Source organism: Sarcophilus harrisii, chromosome 6 (genome assembly GCF_902635505.1).
Source record: "Sarcophilus harrisii chromosome 6, mSarHar1.11, whole genome shotgun sequence".
Taxonomy (NCBI): domain Eukaryota; kingdom Metazoa; phylum Chordata; class Mammalia; order Dasyuromorphia; family Dasyuridae; genus Sarcophilus; species Sarcophilus harrisii.
In genome coordinates, this window is record NC_045431.1 from 236,457,233 (window position 1) to 236,481,500 (window position 24,268).

The following is a 24,268-nucleotide window of genomic DNA, read 5'->3' on the forward strand; positions in this document are numbered from 1 at the left end:
CTGCTTATTTCTCTCAGCATCAGTTCATGTAAATCTTTTCCAGGCCCTTCTAACATCAGCTTATTCATTTCTTATAAAACAAAAAAAATCCATGCCATTCATATATTATAATTTATTCAGTCATTCCCCAACTGATGGGTTTCTACTCATTGTCCAATTCTTTGCCACCAAAGTGCTACTATAAACATTTTTGCACATGTGGGTCTTTTTCCCTCCTTTATGATTTCCTTGGGATACAGTCCCAGTAGTGGCACTTGTATCAAAGGGCATGCACAGTTTTATAGCTGTTTGGGCATAGTTCCAAATTGATCTCCAGAATGGTTGGAACAGTTCACAAATCCACCAATAATGTGTTAGTGTCCCAGTTTTCCCATAATTCCTCCAACATTCATCATTATCTTTTTTTATCATCTTGGTCAATCTGAGAGATATGAATTGGTACCTCAGAGTTATTCCAATTTGCATTTCTCTAATCAATAGTGATTTAGAACATTTTTATATGACAATAAGATGATTAATTTTTTTTATTTGAAAATTATCTGTTCATATCCTTTGACCATTTATCATTTGGGGGATGACTTGTGTTCTTATCAATTTGACACAGTTTTTTATATATTTTAGAAATGAAGCCATTATCAGAAACACTGGTTGTAAAATTTCCCCCCAGCTTTGTGCTTCCCTTTAATTTAATTTGTGTTAGTTTTGTTTGTGCAAAAAGTTTTCGGTGTAATGTAATCACAGTTGCCCATTTTGCACTTCATAATAATCTCTAGTTGTTCTTTGGCTATAACTTCCTATTGAATGGGATTTCTTAGTTAGGGGAAGGCTTTACTGTGGTCCCTGCTTGCTCTGACCTTTTATTATTCTCAGAAGACAAAGTGATTAGAGGGAATCTGCTTCCTAAAGTAAGCAAAAGGAGTAGAAAATAGAGAAATATCTTATCTATTAACCTGCTTAAAGATCAGTAAAATGAAGCCCTAAATTCAGATTATTCACTTTTTCCGTCTATAGATCTGAAGGTATCTCTTTCACCTCCCTGCTAAACTAATTTCTCTATTTAGATACAGTCAGACAAGAAAGGAATGGTGGAAGCATAGGCCACAAAGACAAAAATGTAATAGGAATTTTTGTTGAGATGAGAAAAAGGGGAAAGTAAGGGGAGGTAAATTTACTTTTCTATCTATGATCCCCATAGAGTTGTTCCAGAAACTTCAACTCTTTATCAAATACTACATTCCCCAAAGGTGAAGGGAACACCTGCCCTTCTCCCTTCTCCCATTTCCATTGGGGGCAGGGGGAACAGATCTGTCTGAAAGACAATGAATATCGCTTGCTTTACTGACTTGGAGATGATGCTCTTTTCTCTGGTCTTGAGACTTGTCTGAAAGAGTTTCTGCTCTGACACTGAGGCAACAGCAGATGATGTCAAGAGTTTGGAGAAGTCTCTGTGGTTTCCTGTACAGTAGAACTTTCCAGTTAGGTCCCAGAATTATTGGAACATGGGCTCTCATGGAAGATAATCTCAGCATTTTCCCCAATGCTGATCATGTCTCTTTTCCTCTGATGCTTTGTGATCTAGCTGCTTCCACCCCATATGATCATTGAGATTAATATTCTAAGTCCTCACACCAAATTTTTTTGCTATTTTTTAAAATTATAGAATAAAACCAGTATAATATAAAATATAGAATAAAACCAGAATAAAAACAGTAAAAAGACAATTGTACGTGAAATAGCACATGTACTGTACACAACATGTTTTTTCCTTTCAAATACACAATAAACTTATCATGTAATTTTTTTATTCTTTCCTTCTTCCCACTAAAGATATTTGCCATTAGACTTAAATAGGTGTGTATGTGCGCAAACAATTATTCTTCACATACTTCTATTTATCTGATCTTTTTTTTTTTTGGATGCAGGTAATGTCTTTTTTCATATTTACTTTATAATAACTTTGGGTATTTGTGATAGACAAAATCACTCATCGTTCTTAAAACAATAGTGCTATCACTGCATACCATATTCTCTTGGTTGTGCTCATTTTGTTCTTTGTAAGTCTTGTCATATTTTTCTAATGTCATAGAGTTCATAATTTCTTGTAGCACAGTAGTATACCATCATCATCATGTACCACAATTTGTTCAACCATTCCACAATTGAAGGGTCTCCCTGTGGTTTTCAGTCCTTTGCCACCACAAAGAGAGCTAGTATAAAAATTTGTAAAATATACTTCTTCCCTGATCATCTTTGGAAATAGAACAAATAGTAATATTGCTGAGTGAAGGGGATACAGGCACTTTATTAACTCTTTTAGCTTAATTTCAGATTACTCTCTACAATCTTTAATTATTTTTTAATTCCACAAACATTGAACATGTCCCAATTTTTTTCATGTCTTTGCTAACATTTTAGCTTTCTCCTATCATTTTAGCCAATCTGCTAGGTATAAAATGATATCTCAAGATTTTAAAAATCTGTATCTCACTAATCAATGCTGATTTAGAGCATATTTATGGAATGTAAGAGTCCATTAGAGAGGTCAGGCAAGGGCAGTTGGGATGTAAGTAGGCCAATGGTCTTGAGGTCCCTGGATGTGATTGGATATGAGTACATAGGGACTTCCTTCGTGGGTGGGACCTCCAGCTACAGAGGGAATTCTAAAATTCTGAAATCGTGTCAAGAACGGGAATTTATCTCCATCTCCGATTGGCTTGTGCCTGTGATCTCATGGGCCCTATATAAGCTCAGTGGAGGAAGGGCTTGACCTCTTTTCCTTTACAACTTTTTCACCTGGAGCTCAGCCTTGGGGAGAGACACTAAGAGTACAGGAAGTCATAGAATAAGGTGTAAACCAAGTGAATAAGTTCTAAGCTTGTCTGCCAAAACTCTTAGGTGCTCTGGTTTTATATATATATATATATATATATATATATATATATATATATATATATATATATATATATATATATATATTTAATAGCCTTTTATTTACAGGTTATATGTATGGGTAACTTTACAGCATTAACAATTGCCAAATCTCTTGTTCCAATTTTTCACCTCTTGCCCCTCCCCCAGATGGCAGGATGACCAGTAGATATTAAATATATTAAAATATAAATTAGATACACAATAAGTATATATGATCAAACTAAGAATCAGACTCTGAAATATTGCACAATTAGCTTGTGAAGGAAATAAAAAATGCAAGTGGGCATAAATATAGGGATTGGGAATTCAATGTAATGGTTTTTAGTCATCTCCCAGAGTTCTTTCTCTGGGCATAGCTGGTTCAGTTCATTACTGCTCCATTGGAAATGATTTAGTTGATCTTATTGCTGAGGATGGCCAGGTCCATCAGAAATGGTCATCATATAGTATTGTTGTTGAAGTATATAATGATCTCCTGGTCCTGCTCATTTCACTCAGCATCAGTTCATGTAAGTCTCTCCAGGCCTTTCTGAAATCATCCTGTTGGTCATTTCTTACAGAACTATAATATTCATACACCACAATTTATTCAGCCATTCTCCAACTGATGGGCATCCACTCAGTTTCCAGTTTCTAGCCACTACAAAGAGGGCTGCCACAAACATTCGTGCACATACAGATCCCTTTCCCTTCTTTATGATCTCTTTGGGATATAAGCCCAGTAGTAACACTGCTGGATCAAAGGGTATGCACAGTTTGATAACTTTTTGGGCATAGTTCCAGACTACTCTCCAAAATGGTTGGATTCGTTCACAACTCCACCAACAGTGCATCAATGTCCCAGTTTTCCCACATCCCCTCCAACAATCATCATTATTTTTTCCTGTCATCTTAGCCAATCTGACAGGTGTGTAGTGGTATCTTAGAGTTGTCTTAATTTGCATTTCTCTGATTAATAATGACTTGGAGCATCTTTTCATATGACTAGAAATAGTTTCAATTTCTTCATCTGAGAATTGTCTGTTCATATCTTTTGACCATTTTTCAATTGGAGAATGGCTTGATTTTTTTTTATAAATTAGAGTTAATTCTCTATATATTTTGGAAATGAGGCCTTTATCAGAACCTTTGACTGTAAAAATATTTTCCCAGTTTATTGCTTCCCTTCTAATCTTGTCTGCATTAGTTTTGTTTGTACAAAAACTTTTCAGTTTGGTATAGTCAAAATTTTCTATTTTGTGATCAGTAATGATCTCTAGTTCTTCTTTGGTCATAAATTCCTTCCCCTTCCACCGATCTGAGAGGTAAACTATCCTGCATTCCTCTAATTTATTAATAATTTCATTCTTTATGCCTAGGTCATGAACCCATTTTGACCTTATCTTGGTGTACGATGTTAAGTGTGGACCAATGCCTAGTTTCTGCCATATTAGTTTCCAATTTTCCCAGCAATTTTTGTCAAACAGTAAGTTCTTATCCCAAAAGCTGGGGTCTTTGGCTTGCCAAAGACTAGAGTTCTATAGTTGTTGACTGTTTTGTCCCTTGAACCTAACCTATTCCACTGATCAACTAATCTATTCCTTAGCCAATACCAAATGGTTTTGGTAACTGCTGCTCTATAATATAATTTTAGATCTGGTACAGCTAAGCCACCTTCATTTGATTTTTTTTCATTAATTCCTTGAAATTCTTGACCTTTTGTTTTTCCATATGAATTTTGTTGTTATTTTTTCTAGGTCATTAAAATAGTTTTTTGGGAGTCTGATTGGTATAGTGCTAAATAAATAGATTAGTTTAGGTAATATTGTCATCTTTATGATATTTGCTCGCCCTATCCAAGAGCATTTAATATTTTTCCAATTGGTTAGATCAGACTTAATTTGTGTGAAAAGTGGTCTGTAATTTTGCTCATAAAGTTTCTGATTTTCCCTTGGCAGATAGATTCCTAAATATTTTATATTATCAGTAGTTACTTTAAATGGAATTTCTCTTTGTAACTCTGACTGTTGGATTTTGTTAATGATATATAAGAATGCTGATGACTTATGTGGGTTTATTTTATAACCAGCAACTTTGCTAAAGTTGTAGATTATTTCTAATAACTTTTTAGTAGAATCTCTGGGGTTCTCTAAGTATACCATCATATCATGGGCAAAGAGTGATAATTTGGTTTCCTCATTGCCTATTCTTATTCCTTTAATCTCTTTCTCAGCTCTTATTGCCAAAGCTAGCGTTTCTAATACAATATTAAATAGTAACGGTGATAGTGGCAACCTTGTTTCACTCCAGATCTTATTGGGAATGGTTGCAGTTTGTCTCCATTACATATGATGCTTACTGATGATTTTAAGTAGATGCTGCTGATTATTTTAAGGAAAAGTCCATTTATTCCTATAGTCTCAAGTGTTTTTTAATAGGAATGGATGTTGGATTTTGTCAAATCCTTTTTCTGCATCAATTGAGATGATCATATGGTTTTTGTTAATTTGGTTATTAATATGGCCAATTATATTGATAGTTTTCCTAATATTGAACCAGCCCTGCATTCCTGGTATAAATCCTACTTGATCATAGTGTATTATCCTGGGGATGATTTTCTGTAGTCTTTTTGCTAATATCTTATTTAAGATTTTAGCATCAATATTCATTAGAGAGCTTGGTCTATAATTTTCTTTCTCTGTTTTCAACCTACCTGGTTTAGGTATTAGTACCATGTCTGTGTCATAGAAGGAATTTGGTAGGACTCCTTCATTTTGGGTGCTCTGTTGTGCTCAAACTGCGTCCATATGAGATAGCAGCCAGAGAATTTCTGAGGACCTCAAGAAGAGGTAGATTTGTAATACTTACCAGAGTTTCTTTGATTAGACTTGAGAATTAGGATTGATTAGCAGTAGTTAGGTGCGAGAGTGTTTGCATTTCTTCCTTGAGAAACTGCTTGTTCATATCTTTGACCATTTATCAACTGAAGAATGACTCATACTGTTATAAATTGGACAAAGTTTTCATTACAACTTGTGAATTTCTCTCCATCTTATTTTTATTAACTATCCTGTTAGTTTATCTTCCCTCCTTACCCTCTTATTCCTTATTTTATTTACCCTTCTCAAATGCCTTCCCTTATCTTCTTACCCCAACCTCCTAATCTTATTTTATATTTGATGATTTGAAATCATCAAATCGAAAAATGATTTGAAAATCATTTCCTCATTCTACACCCTCCCCTAGTAATCTCATCTCTCTAAGAGTTCAGACGACTTCTAAACTTTTCAGATCTACACTTTGACTCCTCTTCCACCCAGATGAGAGAAGGTTCCAACATCACCTGCTCCCCACCTCCACCTTTCTCTCTGTAACAATTCTTCCTTTCATGCCTTATTTTTACGGGTTCATTTTGTTTTTTAGACTAATGTCACCATACACAACTTAGGCACAACCTTTCTTTCAAACTACTTTAGGAATAATAGCAGCTTTAAGAATACTGATAATATGCCTATATACTATTAAGAAAACATATTAACCCCTTTCAGTACTTTATAATTAATCTTTAATGATTTCAGCTTTGTCTACATCCCACAAATTTTGTTATGTTGTCTCAATATTGTCATTCTCTTGGATGAAGTTGTTGATTGTGTCTATGATTCTTTAGGATTATATTATTTAATTTCCAATTAAATTTTGGTCTATTTTCTCCTGGCCTTATAGTGTAGGTGATTTTTATTGCATCATGATCTGAAAAAATGCATTTACTCTTTCTGCCTTTCTGCATTTGATTTTGAGGTTTTTATGCCCTAATACATAATCAATTTTTGTATAGGTTCCATGAACCACTGAGAAAAAAAGTAAACTTCTTTCTGTTTCTGTTGGAATCCTTACAAAGTGTTAACTCATTAGAGTTGATAGAGACAATAATTATCTAATTTAGCATGGTTCAATATGGTTGATCTGATCTTACGAGGAGATGTTATGGTCCAGAAGAAACAAGGTACTAAGTGGAACTGAGAAACAATGCTTGTGTTCACACCTTTAGAGAGCTCATATAAGCAAGAAACTCTTAGGGCCAGAGAGCACTCTGGGAGGAAACCCATAATCCCACTCTCTCAGAGGAGGAGTCAACCTTTGGGAGATCATATATAAGAAGTGGACAGAGGCTCAGTCGGGAGTTCAGCTGACAAGATTGAGAGGGGAGCATCAGTTCAGTTCAGAGAGAAGCCCTCTCTTGGAGGCACAACCAGATTCATTTCATCTCATACCACTATGGTGGCTGGGCTCCTGCACTTTCCCCACTGAGACCAAGGCTGGTCTGAAAAGCTCTCCAGAAAACTGCTCAGCCCCAGGCAAGGAGACAAGAGATTCACCTTTGTGCTGGCTAGAGGCTGAAGGAAGCAGAGGCAGAAGCAAAGGACAAGCTGCAAGAGCTCTTAGAACCAAGGAGAGAGAGAGGCCTCTAAGAAAGTTAACCGGGCTTGGAAAGAGATAAAAATAAACATTTGGATTTTTTCAGCTGGCTGTATTTAGAGTGATTATTGCTTTCAACTGAAACTAAAGCTGCCTCCAGAAAACCTCCCCAAGAAACCTGCTCCCAGAGAGAACCATTATATTTTAAAAGAAGAAAAACACCACATGTCTTCATTGTCTTTTCTCCAAAGACCTATCATACTTTACTTTTCTAACATTTTGTTTACCTCCTTTACTTCTTTCTTATTTATTTTGTGGTTCGATATTAGTTCTGAGAGAGTAAGGTTAAGATCCCTCACTAGTATAGTTTTGCTGTTTATTTCTTCCTACTTCTCTTTTAACTTATCCTCTAGGAATCTGGATGCTATACCACTTGGGGCATAAATGTTTAGTATTTATATTGCTTCATTATATATGGTACCCTTTAGTAAAATATAGTTTTCTTCCTTATCTCTTTTAATTAGATCTATCTTTGCTTTTACTTGATTTGAGATCAGGATTGCTACCCCTGCTTTTTTTTTTTTTTCTTTTACTTCACCTGAAGCATAATAAATTTTGTTCCAGCCCTTTACCTTTACTCTGTATCACTATGCTTTAAATGTGTTTCTTATAAGCAACATATTGTAGGATTCTGGCTTTTAATTCAGTCTGCTTTCTGCTTTTGTTTTATAGGAGAGTTCATCCCATTCACATTTACATTTAAAATAATTAATTCTTTATTTCCTGCCATCTTATTTACCTTAAATTATGCTTTTCCCTTTTCCCTCCTCCCCAGTATTTTGCTTTTGATGACCATCTCCCTCAACCAGCCCTCTCCCTTTACAGCCCCTTCCCCCTTTTTACACCTTTCCCTTCATACTTCTGTTTTCCCTTTTATTAGCCTTTCCCTTTCTTTTCCCTTTTGCCCTCCCATTTCCCTATAAGGTGAGACAAGTTTCCCTATGAAACCAAATATGTCTGATATTCTCTCTTTGAGCCAAATCTGATGAGAGTAAGATTCACACAATGCTCATCCCCTTCCTTCTTTCCCTCAATTATAATAGGTTTTCTTTGCCTCTTTGTGAGATGTAATTTCCCTTATTTTGCCTCTTTTTTCCTTTTTTTCCAGTATGATCCACTCCCCACTTCTAGTTTCCTTTTCATGTTGTCATAATAAAATCAAATTATATCTACATTCTCTAATTATATCCATAACATAAATATGGTTCTCAAGGGTTCTTTCCTTTTTACCTTTTTATGTTTCTCTTGAATTCTGTGTCAGGAGATCAATTTTTTTTTTTTTTTTTTTTTTTTTTTGTGGAGTTCTGGTATTTTCATTAGAAACAGGAGAAACTCACCTATACCATTGGATGTCCATCTTCTTCCCTGAAAGATAATGCTCATTTCAGCTGAATAGTTTATTCTTGACTGTAATCCAAGTTCCTTTGCCTTTTGAACAATAGATTCCAGTCCCTGCGATCCTTTAAGGTGGAAGCTGCTAGGTCCTGGGAAATCCTAATTGTGGTTCCTTGGTATTTAAATTGTTTCTTTTTGGCTGCTTGCAATATCATTTCCTTGGTGCGATAGTTCTGAAATTTAGTCACAGTATTCCTTGGGGATTTAATTTTGGGGGCTTTCAGGAAGTGATTGGTGGATTTTTTCAATGGCTATTTTACCTTTTGATTCTAAGATATCAGAGTAGTTTTCCTTTATGATTTCTTATAAGATAATATCTAGGTTCTTTTTTTCATCATGGCTTTCAGGAAGTCCAACAATCCTTAGATTGTCTCTCTTAGAACTATTTTCCAAATCAGTTGTTTTTCCAAGGAGGTATTTCATATTTTCTTCTATTTTTTCACTGATTCTTGAAGTCTTATTGAGTCATTCAATTCCATTTGTTCAATTCTAATTTTTAGTGTATTATTTTCTTCAGTTACTTTTTCTTTAGCTCCTTTTTCATTTGGCCAATTGAATTGTTTTGTTCATTGAATTTTTTCTCATTTCACAAATTTTTTTTTTTCAGTAATTCGGTATCTTTTTCATATCTATTTTGTACAGCATTATATGCTTTTTCCATTCCTTCTTGCAATGATATAATTTCCTTTCCCCATTTTTCTTCTCTCTTTTAAGATCCTTTATGCAATCTTCTAAGAAAGCCTTGTGAAATGGGAACTAGCTCATATCCTCACTGAGACCTGAGTTGACATTAAAAGCTTGAGTGAGTCTATCATAAAATGGAATGATAGATTTCCAGGGATTTGGGAGCATCTGGGAGCTTTGTTAAATAGGTGGGTTAAATGACTATAAGGGGTGTGGCCTCAAGGAGTTTTTCACCCATAACTTGAGTGAAATGGTAGTGCTCCTTTCCTCAGCCTCTGAGTCCCAAGATATTTTAAGATTCTCCTCTGGGGCTTCCCAAGTAGCTTTTTGGCACCAATTTCCCCATTTCCTAACCAAAGTAACTATGAATTGGTACAATTCCAGATACCTGGATGTGTATGAATACAGGGTAAATGGGAACTGCTTAGCAAAGCTTGTGGGATCCTCTCTGGGGAAGGGAGGCAAAATACTGCAATTCTCCATGCTGCCAGAGCTTGAAACCATAGGTCCTGACCAAGGTACAATCTGAAGGAGTTTTTCCTGCACACATTTTGGCTTATACCTTGAAAGGGAATATGAAATCGAGGGGGGGGGTTGGTGGAATATTTTGGTAAAGGTGGGTATTTGGGGGTTGTTAAGGAGATTTTCAAATGATTTAATCCTTTCTTTCACTGATTCTAATTCAGACTCATATTTTCTTTCCTTTGTCTCTGAATGCCATTTATTATAATTGTTCTATTAAAGGGACTGAGTTTTCTTGTTCATCAGTTTCTTCCATAAATACTCAAAGTTCATCTTATGAGAGCTGTTGCAATGAGGTCAGCAAAATTTGGAGTTGTCACTAGTCAAATCCACCCAATACTGACAATAGAAGTGAGAGTCAGCATCATATTTTTTTATCCTTTTGAAAGTCACGTTTGTTCTGAGGAATAGTTTATGGGAATTGCCTTGACCTTCCTTTTATCTTCATCACACATTGTTTCCATTTCAAAGGTGAATAATAACAACTTAAGTAACAAGTACACACAATGCACAGACGCAAGTATACTATAAAGTGTGTGCTCTTAAAGGATATGAGAATGCAAATAGACAAACAATACCACTGTGCTAGCAAGCCACTTGAATTACAAAAACAAACATGCTACAACTAAGCATGCAACAAAACTGTTAATTTCAACTAGTTTCAACCACATAGAAAACTAAACATTTTAGCAATTCTTATGCAAATGAAATTTACCACATGCAGAAAATAAAACCCACAGTTTCATAGCCTGACATGAAAAGAGCAAGCAAAAGCCAATATGCAAAACCCCCTAAGAAACAAACACTTGATTGATTTCTAGTGGTGCAGGACAATATTCTCCTGTAGGAACAGTTCTTAATTGATTTTTGAAATCCTGGGTGTTGCAACTTGGTGAGGGATAGGACCAGAGTTCTGTGATGGGAGCAAGATATGCAATTTTTTAACATTCACGGGAGATCATTGTCAATATAACTGATTATTTCAAACTACATTGTAGGAGTCTGACTCCCAAGGCAGAGTGCTGGGAAAATATTATCTCTGAAAAAGTATATTAATTACATAAATCATATCAATAATTATGAAAATCACAATTATTTTTACATAAATGTGTACTATAATGCCACATTAATCCATTACTGCTATTCCAGCAAGGAATTTTGTCTGCTTGGATATGTAGGCACATTTCCAGGTGTTTTGTTTTTATAACACAATAAGGAAGTTTGCCCCCTGGCCTAATAGCCTCAACTTTTTAATCTATTGATTGTGATTGACTATTAACATGGAGAGATAGTAGTTAGATGGTGGTCCAATTGCCTTGTTTTTATTTTTAATTTTTAAAAATGTATTTTATTTAAAGAAGCAGAATAAGATAAAAGAAAAACAGAAAAAGAATACAAAACAAGATGAAACAAAAGAAAAGAGAACATTGAGACATGTCCAGCAGATCATCAGGGTGGATTCAAACTATATAACAACAAATGACAGTTTAAGAAAGTGTATGTATGTGTATATATATATATATATATATATATATATATTAGAACATATAGTAGAAGAAACTATATTCATGAGTATCTATCTTTTATTTCCTTATAAATTATTCTTTTGTTCTTTGTTGTGAACATTTTTTACTTTATTCTTTTTGTTATTGTTATATTGTTAAGAAAAGATATATTTATATATATTTATGTAGATATATACATATGTCATCACACATCAGCATTGCTGGTGAGATATAAAGAATCATTTCCTGTGCTGTAATAGAGGGGAAGTAGTTCTGGGAGGGAGGGGGACAGAAACTGGAAATGAGACTTGGAAACTCTTCTCAGAAGCAGAGGGAAGAGCAGGCACCTGAGTTTCTAGAGCACACTCCACAAGCAAACTCTTGTTTCTCCTTTTGTAATGCCGGGGAAACTGAGGCAAGACACAGATTAGGTTTTTAATATTTTAATAGTGGAAAATTTGGACCTTGCAAGGAGAGGTCCAAGCACACCATCTGAGACGTCCCCCATGGTGTGTGGCCCTCAGCCGGAAATAGGAAATGAATTATATAGCAAAAGCCTTGGGTTCATTGGATGGGTTCCACTGAAAAGGAAGCAACCACTGACCAGTGGTCAGCAATGCTATCTCCTTCCTAGGAACAACAATGCTGTGTTCCTATGGGACACATAACTTCTTGAAGCTTAGACCTAGGGTCTGACCTTTTTCTGTCCTACAGCCCTCTGAGAACAGGGATCACAGGACTTCCTGAAACTCAGCCCTATGGTGCTCCAGCCTCTGAGCAATCTTCACCTGGTCCCATTCAGTTCTTCCTCTTTATTTCATACATTTGGAGATTTCTCTCACAAGTCCTGATACATTTCTTCCTGTAGGACATCTTTGTTATCTAGGCCTTCAGGCTGGTCCCTCTCTTCAGTATTAACTGTGACCCACCTTTTACCATTTAGAACCAGCACCCATACACCAGTGGGAGCTTTCAGGACCCATTTTAGCTGAGAAATCTTGAATTGTTGTAGTGATTCAGTGCATAAGCAAGAGGGTGATGGGATATTGCTACTTAAAGAAATGAACAGGAATCAGAGACCCCGCTTCTACTGACTAACACCATCTGTCTCGGAAACCCAGTTATCACAGAGCAACAGATTGGCATCTGGCAACCAGTGTCATCCATAAAACTACAGCTCTGTCAAGGCCTGGGGCCTCAGGGGCATTATCCCATCATCTCCACTCAAGCAGTCCAGACCCAGATTTATTTGGGCCAAAGGGATGAAGGTCTCATTTTCTGGAGCAGCTTCAGGCTGATAAGGGGCATAGAGCTGGCCCTGCCCAGGGGGGCCCAGACTGAGGAGGGGAGACAAGGGACTTGTGGGTGGTGTCAGAAGCATGTAGGGAGTGCTGACTGTCAGAATCAGGTCTCAGGGGATTTCAGAGTGACCCAGTTGTTGGATTTCATGGCATGGAGTCTGGAAGAAACACCTCTCACAAGTAGATTAAAAATGTAAGGACAAAACATGAGAAAAAAGAAAAGAATAAACCAAAGCGGTGTCAGTATGGGGGTTACTAGGGACATAATCAGGAACCTCACCCAGAGAAAGACTAGGGGGAAGTTGAGGTTATCATGAATATCTTTTAACCAAACAGTTTTTCCTGTTTGAAAATATTTCAAAGAATAGTTTCCCCAAATTCCTGCTTTTGTTTCCTCCAAGGAATAGGGGCAATGTGTGGAACAGTGTGGCCTTAAGTGAGTAGGATCTCTTTTAGCAAAAACTTTTCAGTCGTACAAGACAAAGCTTTTACCTTTACAAGTGTTAACAAAAATCAAAAGCAGTTTGAAACCCTGCCAGGGAACATAGGTGCAAAATCCATCTGCCAATCCTCTCCTAAGTGTGTATCCCTCCTCTTGATAGACCTCAGGGAGGGAGAGTTTAACAGCCCTTTCAGAATTTACTTGCCTGGGAGCCATGATTAGGGAATGTAGGAGTCAGTAGTTGGGGAAGGAAAGGTGCCATGGTCAGGGGCAAACAAGCAGCAGCACAAGGGGCTGAATCTGTAGCCTGTTTCTCTTGAGCTGAAGTGAATCCGGCTTCTGGTGTCCTTTACAAGTCATATCAGAAACCTTTCCAGGTCCATGCACAGCTTGCAGTAATTGGTCCCCTTTATACTTATTGGGAATGTTTGTTTGCCTGTCAAAATAAATAAATCCCCTTTCTTTCCATTTAGGCCCATGAGCATGCAAACATGAAAGGCATATTTGGAGTCGGTATGGATATTCCCTCTCATTCCTGCCCCAAATCCAGCAATTTAACAAAGCAGGAGCTGAAGTCTGCTTCCCTTTGACCCCAGAAATCCCAGTCATGTCCCTGGGGCCAAATCCTTCCCACAAATTCTACCCATGGCTGCTGCCCTCCCCTGGGTTAGCCCACCAAATCACTCTGCTTTGTGATGTCTTTCCCCTTCCCCCATGCCACATGATATCTCTCCTAACTCCACTAGGCTTCTCAACTCCACTTCTCCTCCTTATGGGTAATCTTTTTAGGAGCTAAGTTCTTTTCAGGATTTGGCCTGTCAGCTTAGGACATGTCCCTTTCTCCAAATGGCAAGTTCCACTAGGAGCTTGTCCTGTCCATAATAAATCTACCTTTTGCCAAAGACAATGGCCAATGTGAATTCTTTACATGATGAACCCTAACCCCCAACTTTTGGTGTCCATCCTCATCTAGTGCCTACCTACCCCTAACAATTTTAGATTTCAATATTATGACAATAAGCATTTTTAATAATTTAATTTAATTAGCAATTTCACAATTTTCATAAGTGATAGTCAAATAAGACATAACAAAGCCTATCACAATAATGGAAAGGAGTCTCATGTAATTTACAATCCTTTCCAATTTTAACATATAAACTAATTTTTAAAAAGTTATTTTAAAAATCAATATTAAATTAATAATAAATTATGTGATATTCTAAGTAAATGTTCCATTAAAACTATCACTTGCTTTTGCAAATCAATCTTCCTTGTCCTTTGTTTTTCAAATCACCTTTTAAAAAAAATTTCACAATATAAATATAAATAACGATTCACTATATAGCTAATGAGTAAATAGCATTGGACCTAATTTCATAAAACTTATACCTATTTCCAGCAGAGCTGACCAAATTTCAAACCATAGCTCACAATTTATACCAATTACCCCATGTGCATTTTAGAAAGCACTGTATTTCATCTAATTAGACAATACAAACATGTTACTTCTTTAGTTAAGTTACCAGAACTTTGTTTTAATAATTTATTTTTTAACCTAAAATCAAATCAAATACAGGTTTAAATTTCCAGTAATGTTTCAATATTTGCACAAAAATTTCTAAGATCTCGTGCTTAAAGTAAACAAATGCACAATTCCAGCACATACCATTTAATAGTTATCATTTCATGTAATTGTAATTGTAAGAGATTCATCATATGAAACTTAAAACTCATCTTGATATCTAAGGAGGTAATGTTAAGCTCAGCATTCCCAGTCTAAATCTTTAGAAGTTGTGCCTACTTAACAAAGTTGGAGATTATCAGCAAACTTATCCTTCATTGGGACCAGTGAAACTCGTTATTTTGCAGGGATAATAATCTTACTCACAGAGTAGTTTTTTTTTTTTTTTTAATTTAATAGCCTTTTATTTACAGGATATATACATGGGTAGCTTTACAGCATTAACAATTGCCAAACCTCTTGTTCCAATTTTTCACCTCTTACCCCCCCCCCCCCCTAAATGGCAGGATGACCAGTAGATGTTAAATATATTAAAATATAAATTAGATACACAATAAGTATACATGACCAAAACGTTATTTTGCTGTACAAAAAGAATCAGACTCTGAAATATTGTACAATTAGCTTGTGAAGGAAATCAAAAATGCAGGTGTGCATAAATATAGGGATTGGGAATTCAATGTAATGGTTTTTAGTCATCTCCCAGAGTTCTTTTTCTGGGCATAGCTAGTTCAGTTCATTACTGCTCCATTAGAAATGATTTGGTTGATCTCGTTGCTGAGGATGGCCTGGTCCATCAGAACTGGTCATCATATAGTATTGTTGTTGAAGTATATAATGATCTCCTGGTCCTGCTCATTTCACTCAGCATCAGTTCGTGTAAGTCTCTCCAGGCCTTTCTGAAATCATCCTGTTGGTCATTTCTTACAGAACAGTAATATTCCATAATATTCATATACCACAATTTATTCAGCCATTCTCCAACTGATGGACATCCATTCAGTTTCCAGTTTCTAGCCACTACAAAAAGGGCTGCCACAAACATTCGTGCACATACAGGTCCCTTTCCCTTCTTTATAATCTCTTTGGGATATAATCCCAGTAGTAACACTGCTGGATCAAAGGGTATGCACAGTTTGATAACTTTTTGAGCATAGTTCCAAACTACTCTCCAAAATGGTTGGATTCGTTCACAACTCCACCAACAATGAATCAATGTCCCAGTTTTCCCACATCCCCTCCAACAATCATCATTATTTTTTCCTGTCATCTTAGCCAATCTGACAGGTGTGTAGTGGTATCTTAGAGTTGTCTTAATTTGCATTTCTCTGATTAATAATGACTTGGAGCATCTTTTCATATGACTAGAAATAGTTTCAATTTCTTCATCTGAGAATTGTCTGTTCATATCCTTTGACCATTTTTCAATTGGAGAATGGCTTGATTTTTTATAAATTAGAGTTAATTCTCTATATATTTTGGAAATGAGGCCTTTATCAGAACCTTTGACTGTAAAAATATTTTCCCAGTTTATTGCTTCCCTTCTAATCTTGTCTGCATTAGTTTTGTCTCACAGAGTAGTTTTAAGAAGCCTAATGACTTACATTTTAGGAGGAATTCCAGAAAAAAAGCTGCTCTTCATTTGCTCTCTGTATATTTTTTTATTGTTATTAGCTTTCTTTGTTCTCTTGTACTCCCTCCCCATAGCCCCTCAAATTCAGAGCTGGATACTCTCAGATCTCCAGGCTTTTACAAAGCAAACCTGATCCAGATAAGGTTTTTTTTTGTTTTTGTTTTTTTTTTGTCCAGATACAAACTTAGAAGCCAAATCTTTGTTCTACAATTTTGGAAAGAAACCATTACCTTTTGATTGTTTTGGCCAGTCCACCCAAATCTTTTTCCCTTTCCTCTGACAATCAGAAAGGGCTTGCCGACTAGATTTTTTTGCTGTCGGCTTTTAAGAGCAGCCAAGTGCTTTCCCTTTTTTCCCCAAATTCCCAAACTCTTAAATCTTTTGTTAACACAGTCAGTGCAAAGGGATTACAATTTTTATGTCCCTTCTGTGGACTTTGATTAGAGTTCTTTAAAAACTGCTTTACTATTATATCCCAATGAACAAATTTCACTGAACTGATTGAGTATTCTCACCATCTCACTCCTTGTCCATGCATCCCTGCTACAGTCAGGGAATGGAGGAGGGAGGGAGAAAGAGAAGGAGATTGTCTTTACTCTATGCACTATCCTCCTCGAGGGGCCTTAATTTAGTTGAATTTGCTTCTAAATTACACGTAAAGAAAATCATTTATTTCATCACTGGCATTTTATGTTGATCACCTCTAAAAACCCATATAAGACTGTCCAATATGAAGCAATTAAATTCAATAAAGAAGTTAACATTCAGAGAGCATCTGTTTTATGCTGAGCACTTTTGCAATCTGGAAACCACCAATTGCCAAGCTCCCCAGTGACTGCTCTCCACTATTAGCTGACTTTATTTCTGTAGCCCCCAGCTTGGCCAGAGCTGGGATCCATAGAATAACTTTTTCCCTTTTAAGGCAGGAGCCAAGAGCATCTTCCCGTGTTCTAACTGCAGCTTAGAAGTTCTTCTCACTGGCTGCATTTTAAATCTTTCCAGGTAATAAAATTTACTTCACAGAACAGGCATGATGGAGACATTCTGCAGAAACACCCAGACAAAAATTACATGGAAGAGAGCCGTCCCTTCCCCACCCAAATAGCAATCTCTCACCAAGTGCACTCTCTGGTGGTGTGTTAGATTTCTGCTCTGAAGGTTTGGGTTTGGATTTCTCCTTCCCCTTTCCCTTATGGGGAGAGCAGTTGCATTCCCATGGTATGAGATCCTATAACACACAGAGCCTTTCACCTCAGATCCCTAATCCCAGAGGGGCTGGCCCGTCCAGCAGTCTTCCAAAGCCCCTCTGTTCTGTGCCATTTATCAGGACTTCCTTTTGGTAAGTGCCTCTTACCCAGAGATTACTGGTTATCAGCAAATACGTCCAGGTGTAAAGCGATCTCCTGATTTCCTGAGGTCCAGAGTCCAAGGAGTGGACTTGACTGTGAGCAAGAAAACCTTCTTCATCAGCAAAGGACCTATTAACCAGAGAAGTGGTACAAGTTTTGGGTCATTTTAATGAATCTTCTGTTCCATCTCTGTATCAAGTCTTCCTTTCATGCCTCTTTTGTATGGAATAATTCTTCCTTTTTACCTTTTCCTCCCAATATGGATTTTTAGACTCACTTCATAATATTTAATCCAGGCTCAACCTTTGTTTCAAAGTACCTGGTAATGATGATCTCCCTAAGGATAATACTGATAACATTTTCATTGATTGGGATTATTAATTTAATGTTTGAATTTAATGAGTCCCTTATAATTGGTCTTTAAAGTTTTCCCTATATTTCTTCTGAACCTTCTGTATCAAAATTTCCATTTAATTCTGATATTATCATCACAAATGTCTAAACATTTATTAAATGTCAGTTTTTAAAATGAAAAATTAGGGGGCAGCTCGTTGGTGTAGTGGATAGAGCACCAGCCCTAAAATCAGGAGGACTTGAGTTCAAATCTAGCCTCAGATACTTAATATTTCCTTGCTGTGTGACCCTGGGCAAGCCACTTAACCCCCATCCTGTCAGCAGATACATATATAACTTTGCTGGTACATTAAAGTAAAAGCAAAAAGAAAATGAAGTAAAAATCAGAACCCAACAATATGTTGTTTACCAGAAACACAATTATAAGTGGGAGATACACAGAGTTAAAATGGAGATTGGTAAACAATTTATTGTGCTTCACCTGATGGAAAAAAGACTGGAATAGCAATGATGATATCAAACACAATTAAGACTAAAATAGATTCAATTAAAAAAGATAAATACAGTAGGTATATTTCTATATGAGATAATGAGTTCTGTACTGAACTATATGTATAATGGAAACTATTTATTTTATTTTATTTTTTAATAACAATTTTTTTATTTTTGAAATACATGCAAAGACAGCTTTCAATATTCATCCCATGCAAAGTCTTGTGTTCCAAATTTTACTCTTCTTTTCCTAAGACAAGAAGTAATCAATATTTGTAAAGTATATGAAATTCTAGAAACTTCCTTTTAAACAGATAATGAATTATAGACATTAATACATTAATAGTGTGAGTCTTTAATATTTGGCATTGAGAAAGATAAATCTAACTAAAAGTAAATAAGAAAAAAGTTAAGGAAATGGACAGAAATTTAGGTAAACTAGATGTGATAGCTATCTGGAAAGAATTGACTAGAAATAGAAATAAATAAACCATTTTTCCTCAGCACTTTATGATACCTTTCAAAAGATTCACCATCTATTAGGACATAAAATTTCATAGTTATGATCAGAAATATTAAAAGTATCCTTTTCAGATCACAATGCAATAAGAAGTACATTTAATAAGAGATCAGAGAAATACAGATTAAAAATTAATTGGCAATGAAACCACCTAATTTTATTTTTTATTTTTTTATGAGTGAATGAATTAAAATTTATTTATTAAGCTACATTATGTAAGAACTCAGCCTAAAGATGATTCTCGATCTTCTCCTTACCTCAAGTCTCAAATCTCTCTCTTTTTTTTTTAATTAATTAATTTATTTAACAGCCTTTTATTTACAGGTTATATGCATGGGTAACTTTAGAGCATTAACAATTGCCAAACCTCTTGTTCCAATTTTTCACCTCTTATCCCACCACCCCCTTCCCTAGATGGCAGGATGACCAGTAGATGTTAAATATATTAAAATATAAATTAGATACACAATAAGTATACATGACCAAACCGTTATTTTGCTGTACAAAAGGAATCAGACTCTGAAATATTGTACAATTAGCTTGTGAAGGAAATCAGAAATGCAGGTGGGCATGAATATAGGGATTGGGAGTTCAATGAAATGGTTTTTAGTCATCACCCAGAGTTGTTTCTCTGGGCGTAGTGAAACCACCTAATTTTAAAGGATGAATGGATTAAAGAGGAAGTCAAAGAAACAATAACTTAATTTAAGACATACCATAATGACACAACATGCCAAAACCTGTGGGATACACGCAAAGCAAGAATCACAGGAAAATTAATATCCTTAAATACTTGCATCAATAAAGTAGAGAAAGAACAGACCAATGAATTGGGTCTGCAATTAAAATGGGAAAAAGAACAAACTGAAAATCCCCAGTCATATTAGCCAATTATTTATCTATTTTAATTATAAAAAATAGAGAAGGAAACTGCATCACTGATACTAAAAACACAAAGTGTTAAGCTACTACTAATGAAGATGAAATGAAATCAATTGGAACAAGTTATTTTGTCCAATTATATGTCAATATATTTAGTAATTTAAGTAAAATGGAAGCATATTTATAAAATATAAATTGCCTAGATTAGAAGTAGAAATAGAATAGCTTATATGCACACACTTTATGTATATATGTGTGTATGTATCTATAAATAGTTTTACCTTTAATTTTTTAAATAGGTATTTCATTTTTTCAAATACATGCAAAGATAGGTCTTAACATTAGCCCCTGTAAACACTGTGTTCCAAATTTTTCTCCCTCTCCCTTCATGCCCCAAATAGCAAGTCATCCAATACAAGTTCAACATATGCAGTTCCTCCAAACATACTACATCATGCTACATGAGGAAATCCAGGTCAAGAGGGAGAAAAAAAAATGTGAGAGAGGAAAAAAAAAAGCAAACAAACAAAATCACAGCAAATATGTGAAAATAATATGCTTAAATCCAGACTTAGCATCCCCAATTCTGTCTCTTGATGCAGATGGCAGTTTCCATCACAAGTCCATTGGAATTTCCTTGAATCACCACACTTCAAAAGAGATAAGCGCGAATTTCACTTCAAGTCCATCACAATGGATCATCGCATGATTTGGTTGTTACTGTGTACAATGTTGTCTTGGTTCTGCTCATTTTACCCAGTAGTGGTCCATGCAAGCCTGAGTTCAAATCCAGCCTCAGATACTTCCTGGTTTTGGGAGCCTGAGCAAGTCATTGAACCTCTGCCTGCCTCTGTTTCCTCAAGTATAAAATGGACGTGTGGAGAACATATTGTATTTTGATTATAAAACAGGATTTTTTTTTCCTTTGCTGAGATAATTGGGGTTAAGTGACTTGCCCAGAGTCACGGAGCTAGGAAGTGTTAAGTGTCTGAGAGTAGTTTTGAACTCTGGTCCTCCTGACTTCAGGGCTGCTGCTCTATCCAGTGTGGCATCTATCAGCCCCTAAATGGGATGTTTTGAAGGGCTTAGTACAGTTCCTGGTATAGTCTTGTTGTTCAGTCATATGACCCTATCTGAGGTTTTCTGGACAAAGATACTTGAGAGCTTTGCATTTCTTTTGATAGTTCATTTTACAGATGAGGAAATTGAGGCAGAGTTGAGTGACTTGTGCAGGGTTATACAGCTACATTCTTAGACTAGATGTGACCTCAATTCTTCCCATTTCAGGCCTTGGAGTTTTGTCTTTTTTGGATATCCTGCTGCCTGGTATACAATAGGCACCTAATAAATGTTCATTGCCTAGAGTTCCCATCTTAGGTATCCACATAAATAATGAAAGGAGAATCCTGATTTTCCCCCCAGGGAGGGGGGAGCTGCTACTGGGTCTGGGGCAGGTGCCTCATTTCAAGGGCTGCTGTGTCTGAACATCTTAGGCTCAGAGTGTAGTCTCTGGGCTGCTGATGTGGGTGTGTGTGTTTGTTGTCCCACCTCCTAATCCCTGCTCATGCCCAAGGGCCCTCTGCAGCACCTCCCTGAGAGGCTCCCTCCTCTTATTCCCTAGTCTGCCCACTAAGAAGTAAATGAGGGGGTTCACACTGCTGTTCACACAGGCCAGGGCGTCACAGAGCCAAGAAGGCCTGACGTCTAATTTAGAATAAAAATTCATGAAATCCCAGATGCCCCAGGGCAGGTCGCAGAGCAGGAACATGAGGACCGTGAGCAGCACCAGGAGGTAGAGCCTGGGCGGCTGCCGGCGCCGGGAGCGGCACTGGACCCTCAGCAGCAGAATCAGGCTGGACACGCACATGATGCAGGTGAGGAGGAGGAACCACGAGGCCAGGATGGTGATTAAGGTAAAAAAGTTAAAATTAAAATGATACCAAAGAACAAAATAAAGTAACCAGAGCGTCCCGATCAGAGCCCAGAGGACAGCGCAGACCGCGGCCGACGTGTGCTTGGGGCGGCGACATCGGTACCAGAGGGGGAAGAGCGCGGAGAGACAGCGCTCGGTGCTGATCGCGGCCAGGAGGCTCAGGCCCACGGTGTAGGACATGGATGTGAAGAATGACAGAATTTTCCGTGTTAAATCGAAAAATGGAAAAAATCTAAGAATGGAGCTAAGAAAAGAGAAAAAAAGGAAGAGGGCGTCGGCCGCCGCCAGGTTGAGGATGTAGACAGAGAAGTGATTCCTCCGGATGCCGAAGCCCAGGAGCCACAGGACGGCTCCGTTCCCCACCAGCCCGAGAGGGGCAATGAGCAGAGAGAGGATGTTCAGCCAGTTAAGGCTTCCAGATGAACTATGACCTTCACTATTCTGCGTTGAATTGTCAGATCCTGGATATTCAGGTGTGGGGGACACCGTCATGTTGTGTGGTCTGTGCTCCGTGAAGCCCTGCTCCTCTCAGCCACCCTGGGGACAGAGACATAGAAGGACATCAGGGAGTTTCCCGGCCATTTACGCCTCTCTCTCCCTGCAAGGCTCCTCTTCCTCACTGCCTTTTTCTAGGATGCCCCTAGGGGGCGCCGCAGTGCATAGAGGTATGGTTCTACGGAAAAATGAATTATAATCTTGTCTTGGAAACTTAGTGAGAAAAATCATTATTTCACCCACTTAATAACTAATTATTCAATTAGGGTTAAGACTTTCCCTTCCAAGGGACCTGTATGTGCACGAATGTTTGTGGCAGCCCTTTTTGTAGTGGCTAGAAACTGGAAACTGAATGGATGTCCATCAGTTGGAGAATGGCTGAATACATTGTGGTATATGAAAATTATGGAATATTACTGTTCTGTAAGAAATGACCAACAGGATGATTTCAGAAAGGCCTGGAGAGACTTACACGAACTGATGCTGAGTGAAATGAGCAGGACCAGGAGATCATTATATACTTCTACAACAATACTAGATGATGACCAGTTCTGATGGATCAGGCCATCCTCAGCAACAAGATCAACCAAATCATTTCTAATGGAGCAGTAATGAACTGAACTAACTATACCCAGAAAAAGAACTCTGGGAGATGACTAGAAACCATTACATTGAATTCCCAGTCCCTATATTTATGCCCACCTGCATCTTTGATTTCCTTCACAAGCTAAGTGTACAATAATTCAGAGTCTGATTCTTTTTGTACAGCAAAATGATGTTTTGGTCATGTATACTTATTGTGTATCTAGGTTATATTTTGATATATTTAACATCTACTGGTCATCCTGCCATTTAGGGGAGGGGGTGGGGGGGGTAAGAGGTGAAAAATTGGAACAAGAGGTATGGCAATTGTTAATGCTGTAAAGTTACCCATGTATATATCCTGTAAATAAAAGGCTATTAAATTAAAAAAAAAAAAAAAAAAAAAGACTTTCCCTTCCTATTTCCTCCTTCAGAAACCAGTCCCTTGTAGGTTATTCCTCGGTCTCTAAAGGACATTGCTGATGCATGAATTTGCTCCAATCCTTGAGTTACATGATTTTCCATCACGAAAGAGAAGCTTATGTAGGTATTATTACCCGATCACTGTTCGTGGTTCATTGGCTGGGGAGAAATGGATGCCTTTGTCCAGGTACCTGGGGCAGCTAAAGCTCCTCATGCCCTCAGCAGGTGGACAGGAAGGCTCTTGCCCAGCTCCTGGTCCACCCCCTCAGGGATTGTTGGTTTCCACCCTCAGGTATAGCCTCCTTTCTAAAGACTTTTAAAGAACTTAATACTCTCCAGAGGCATCTTTGGCTTCCAGTCAAGATCCTGATCTCAATGTCTTATTTCCTAGCCATCATTAAAAAATTGATTATTAGTCACCACCAAATTAGTCACTTAACATTACTTACATTGGCTGTGTAACCCTGGACATATCATTCAACATTTGTGTCTCTTGCATTCCAAATTGTACAGTGAGACCAAAAATAGCAGGAACCTCACAGAGATCCTTTTTTTTTTATTATTATAACTTTTTATTGACAGAGCCCATGCCTGGGTAATTTTTTTTTTTACTACATTATCCCTTGCACTCACTTCTGTTCCGACTTTTCCCCTCCCTCTCTTCACCTCCTCCCCCAGATGGCGAGCAGACCTATATCTGTTAAATATGTCACAGTGTATCTTAGATACAATATATGTGTGCAGAACCGAACAGTTCTCTTGTTGCACAGGAAGACTTGGATTCAGAAGGTAAAAGTAACCCGGGAAGAAAGACAAAAATGCAAGTAGTTTATATTCATTTCCTAGTG

At 37.1% G+C, this 24,268-nt stretch overlaps 1 protein-coding gene across 1 annotated transcript; it reads right to left on the minus strand.

Moving 5' to 3' along the window:
* Positions 1–21,003: 21,003 nt before the first annotated feature.
* LOC100913366 (mas-related G-protein coupled receptor member X4-like) lies at positions 21,004–22,469 on the minus strand. Its single transcript, XM_003774626.2, has one exon. The coding sequence runs from the start codon at positions 22,410–22,412 to the stop codon at positions 21,483–21,485; it is 930 nt and encodes a 309-aa protein (XP_003774674.1). The 5' UTR covers positions 22,413–22,469; the 3' UTR covers positions 21,004–21,482.
* Positions 22,470–24,268: the final 1,799 nt, after the last annotated feature.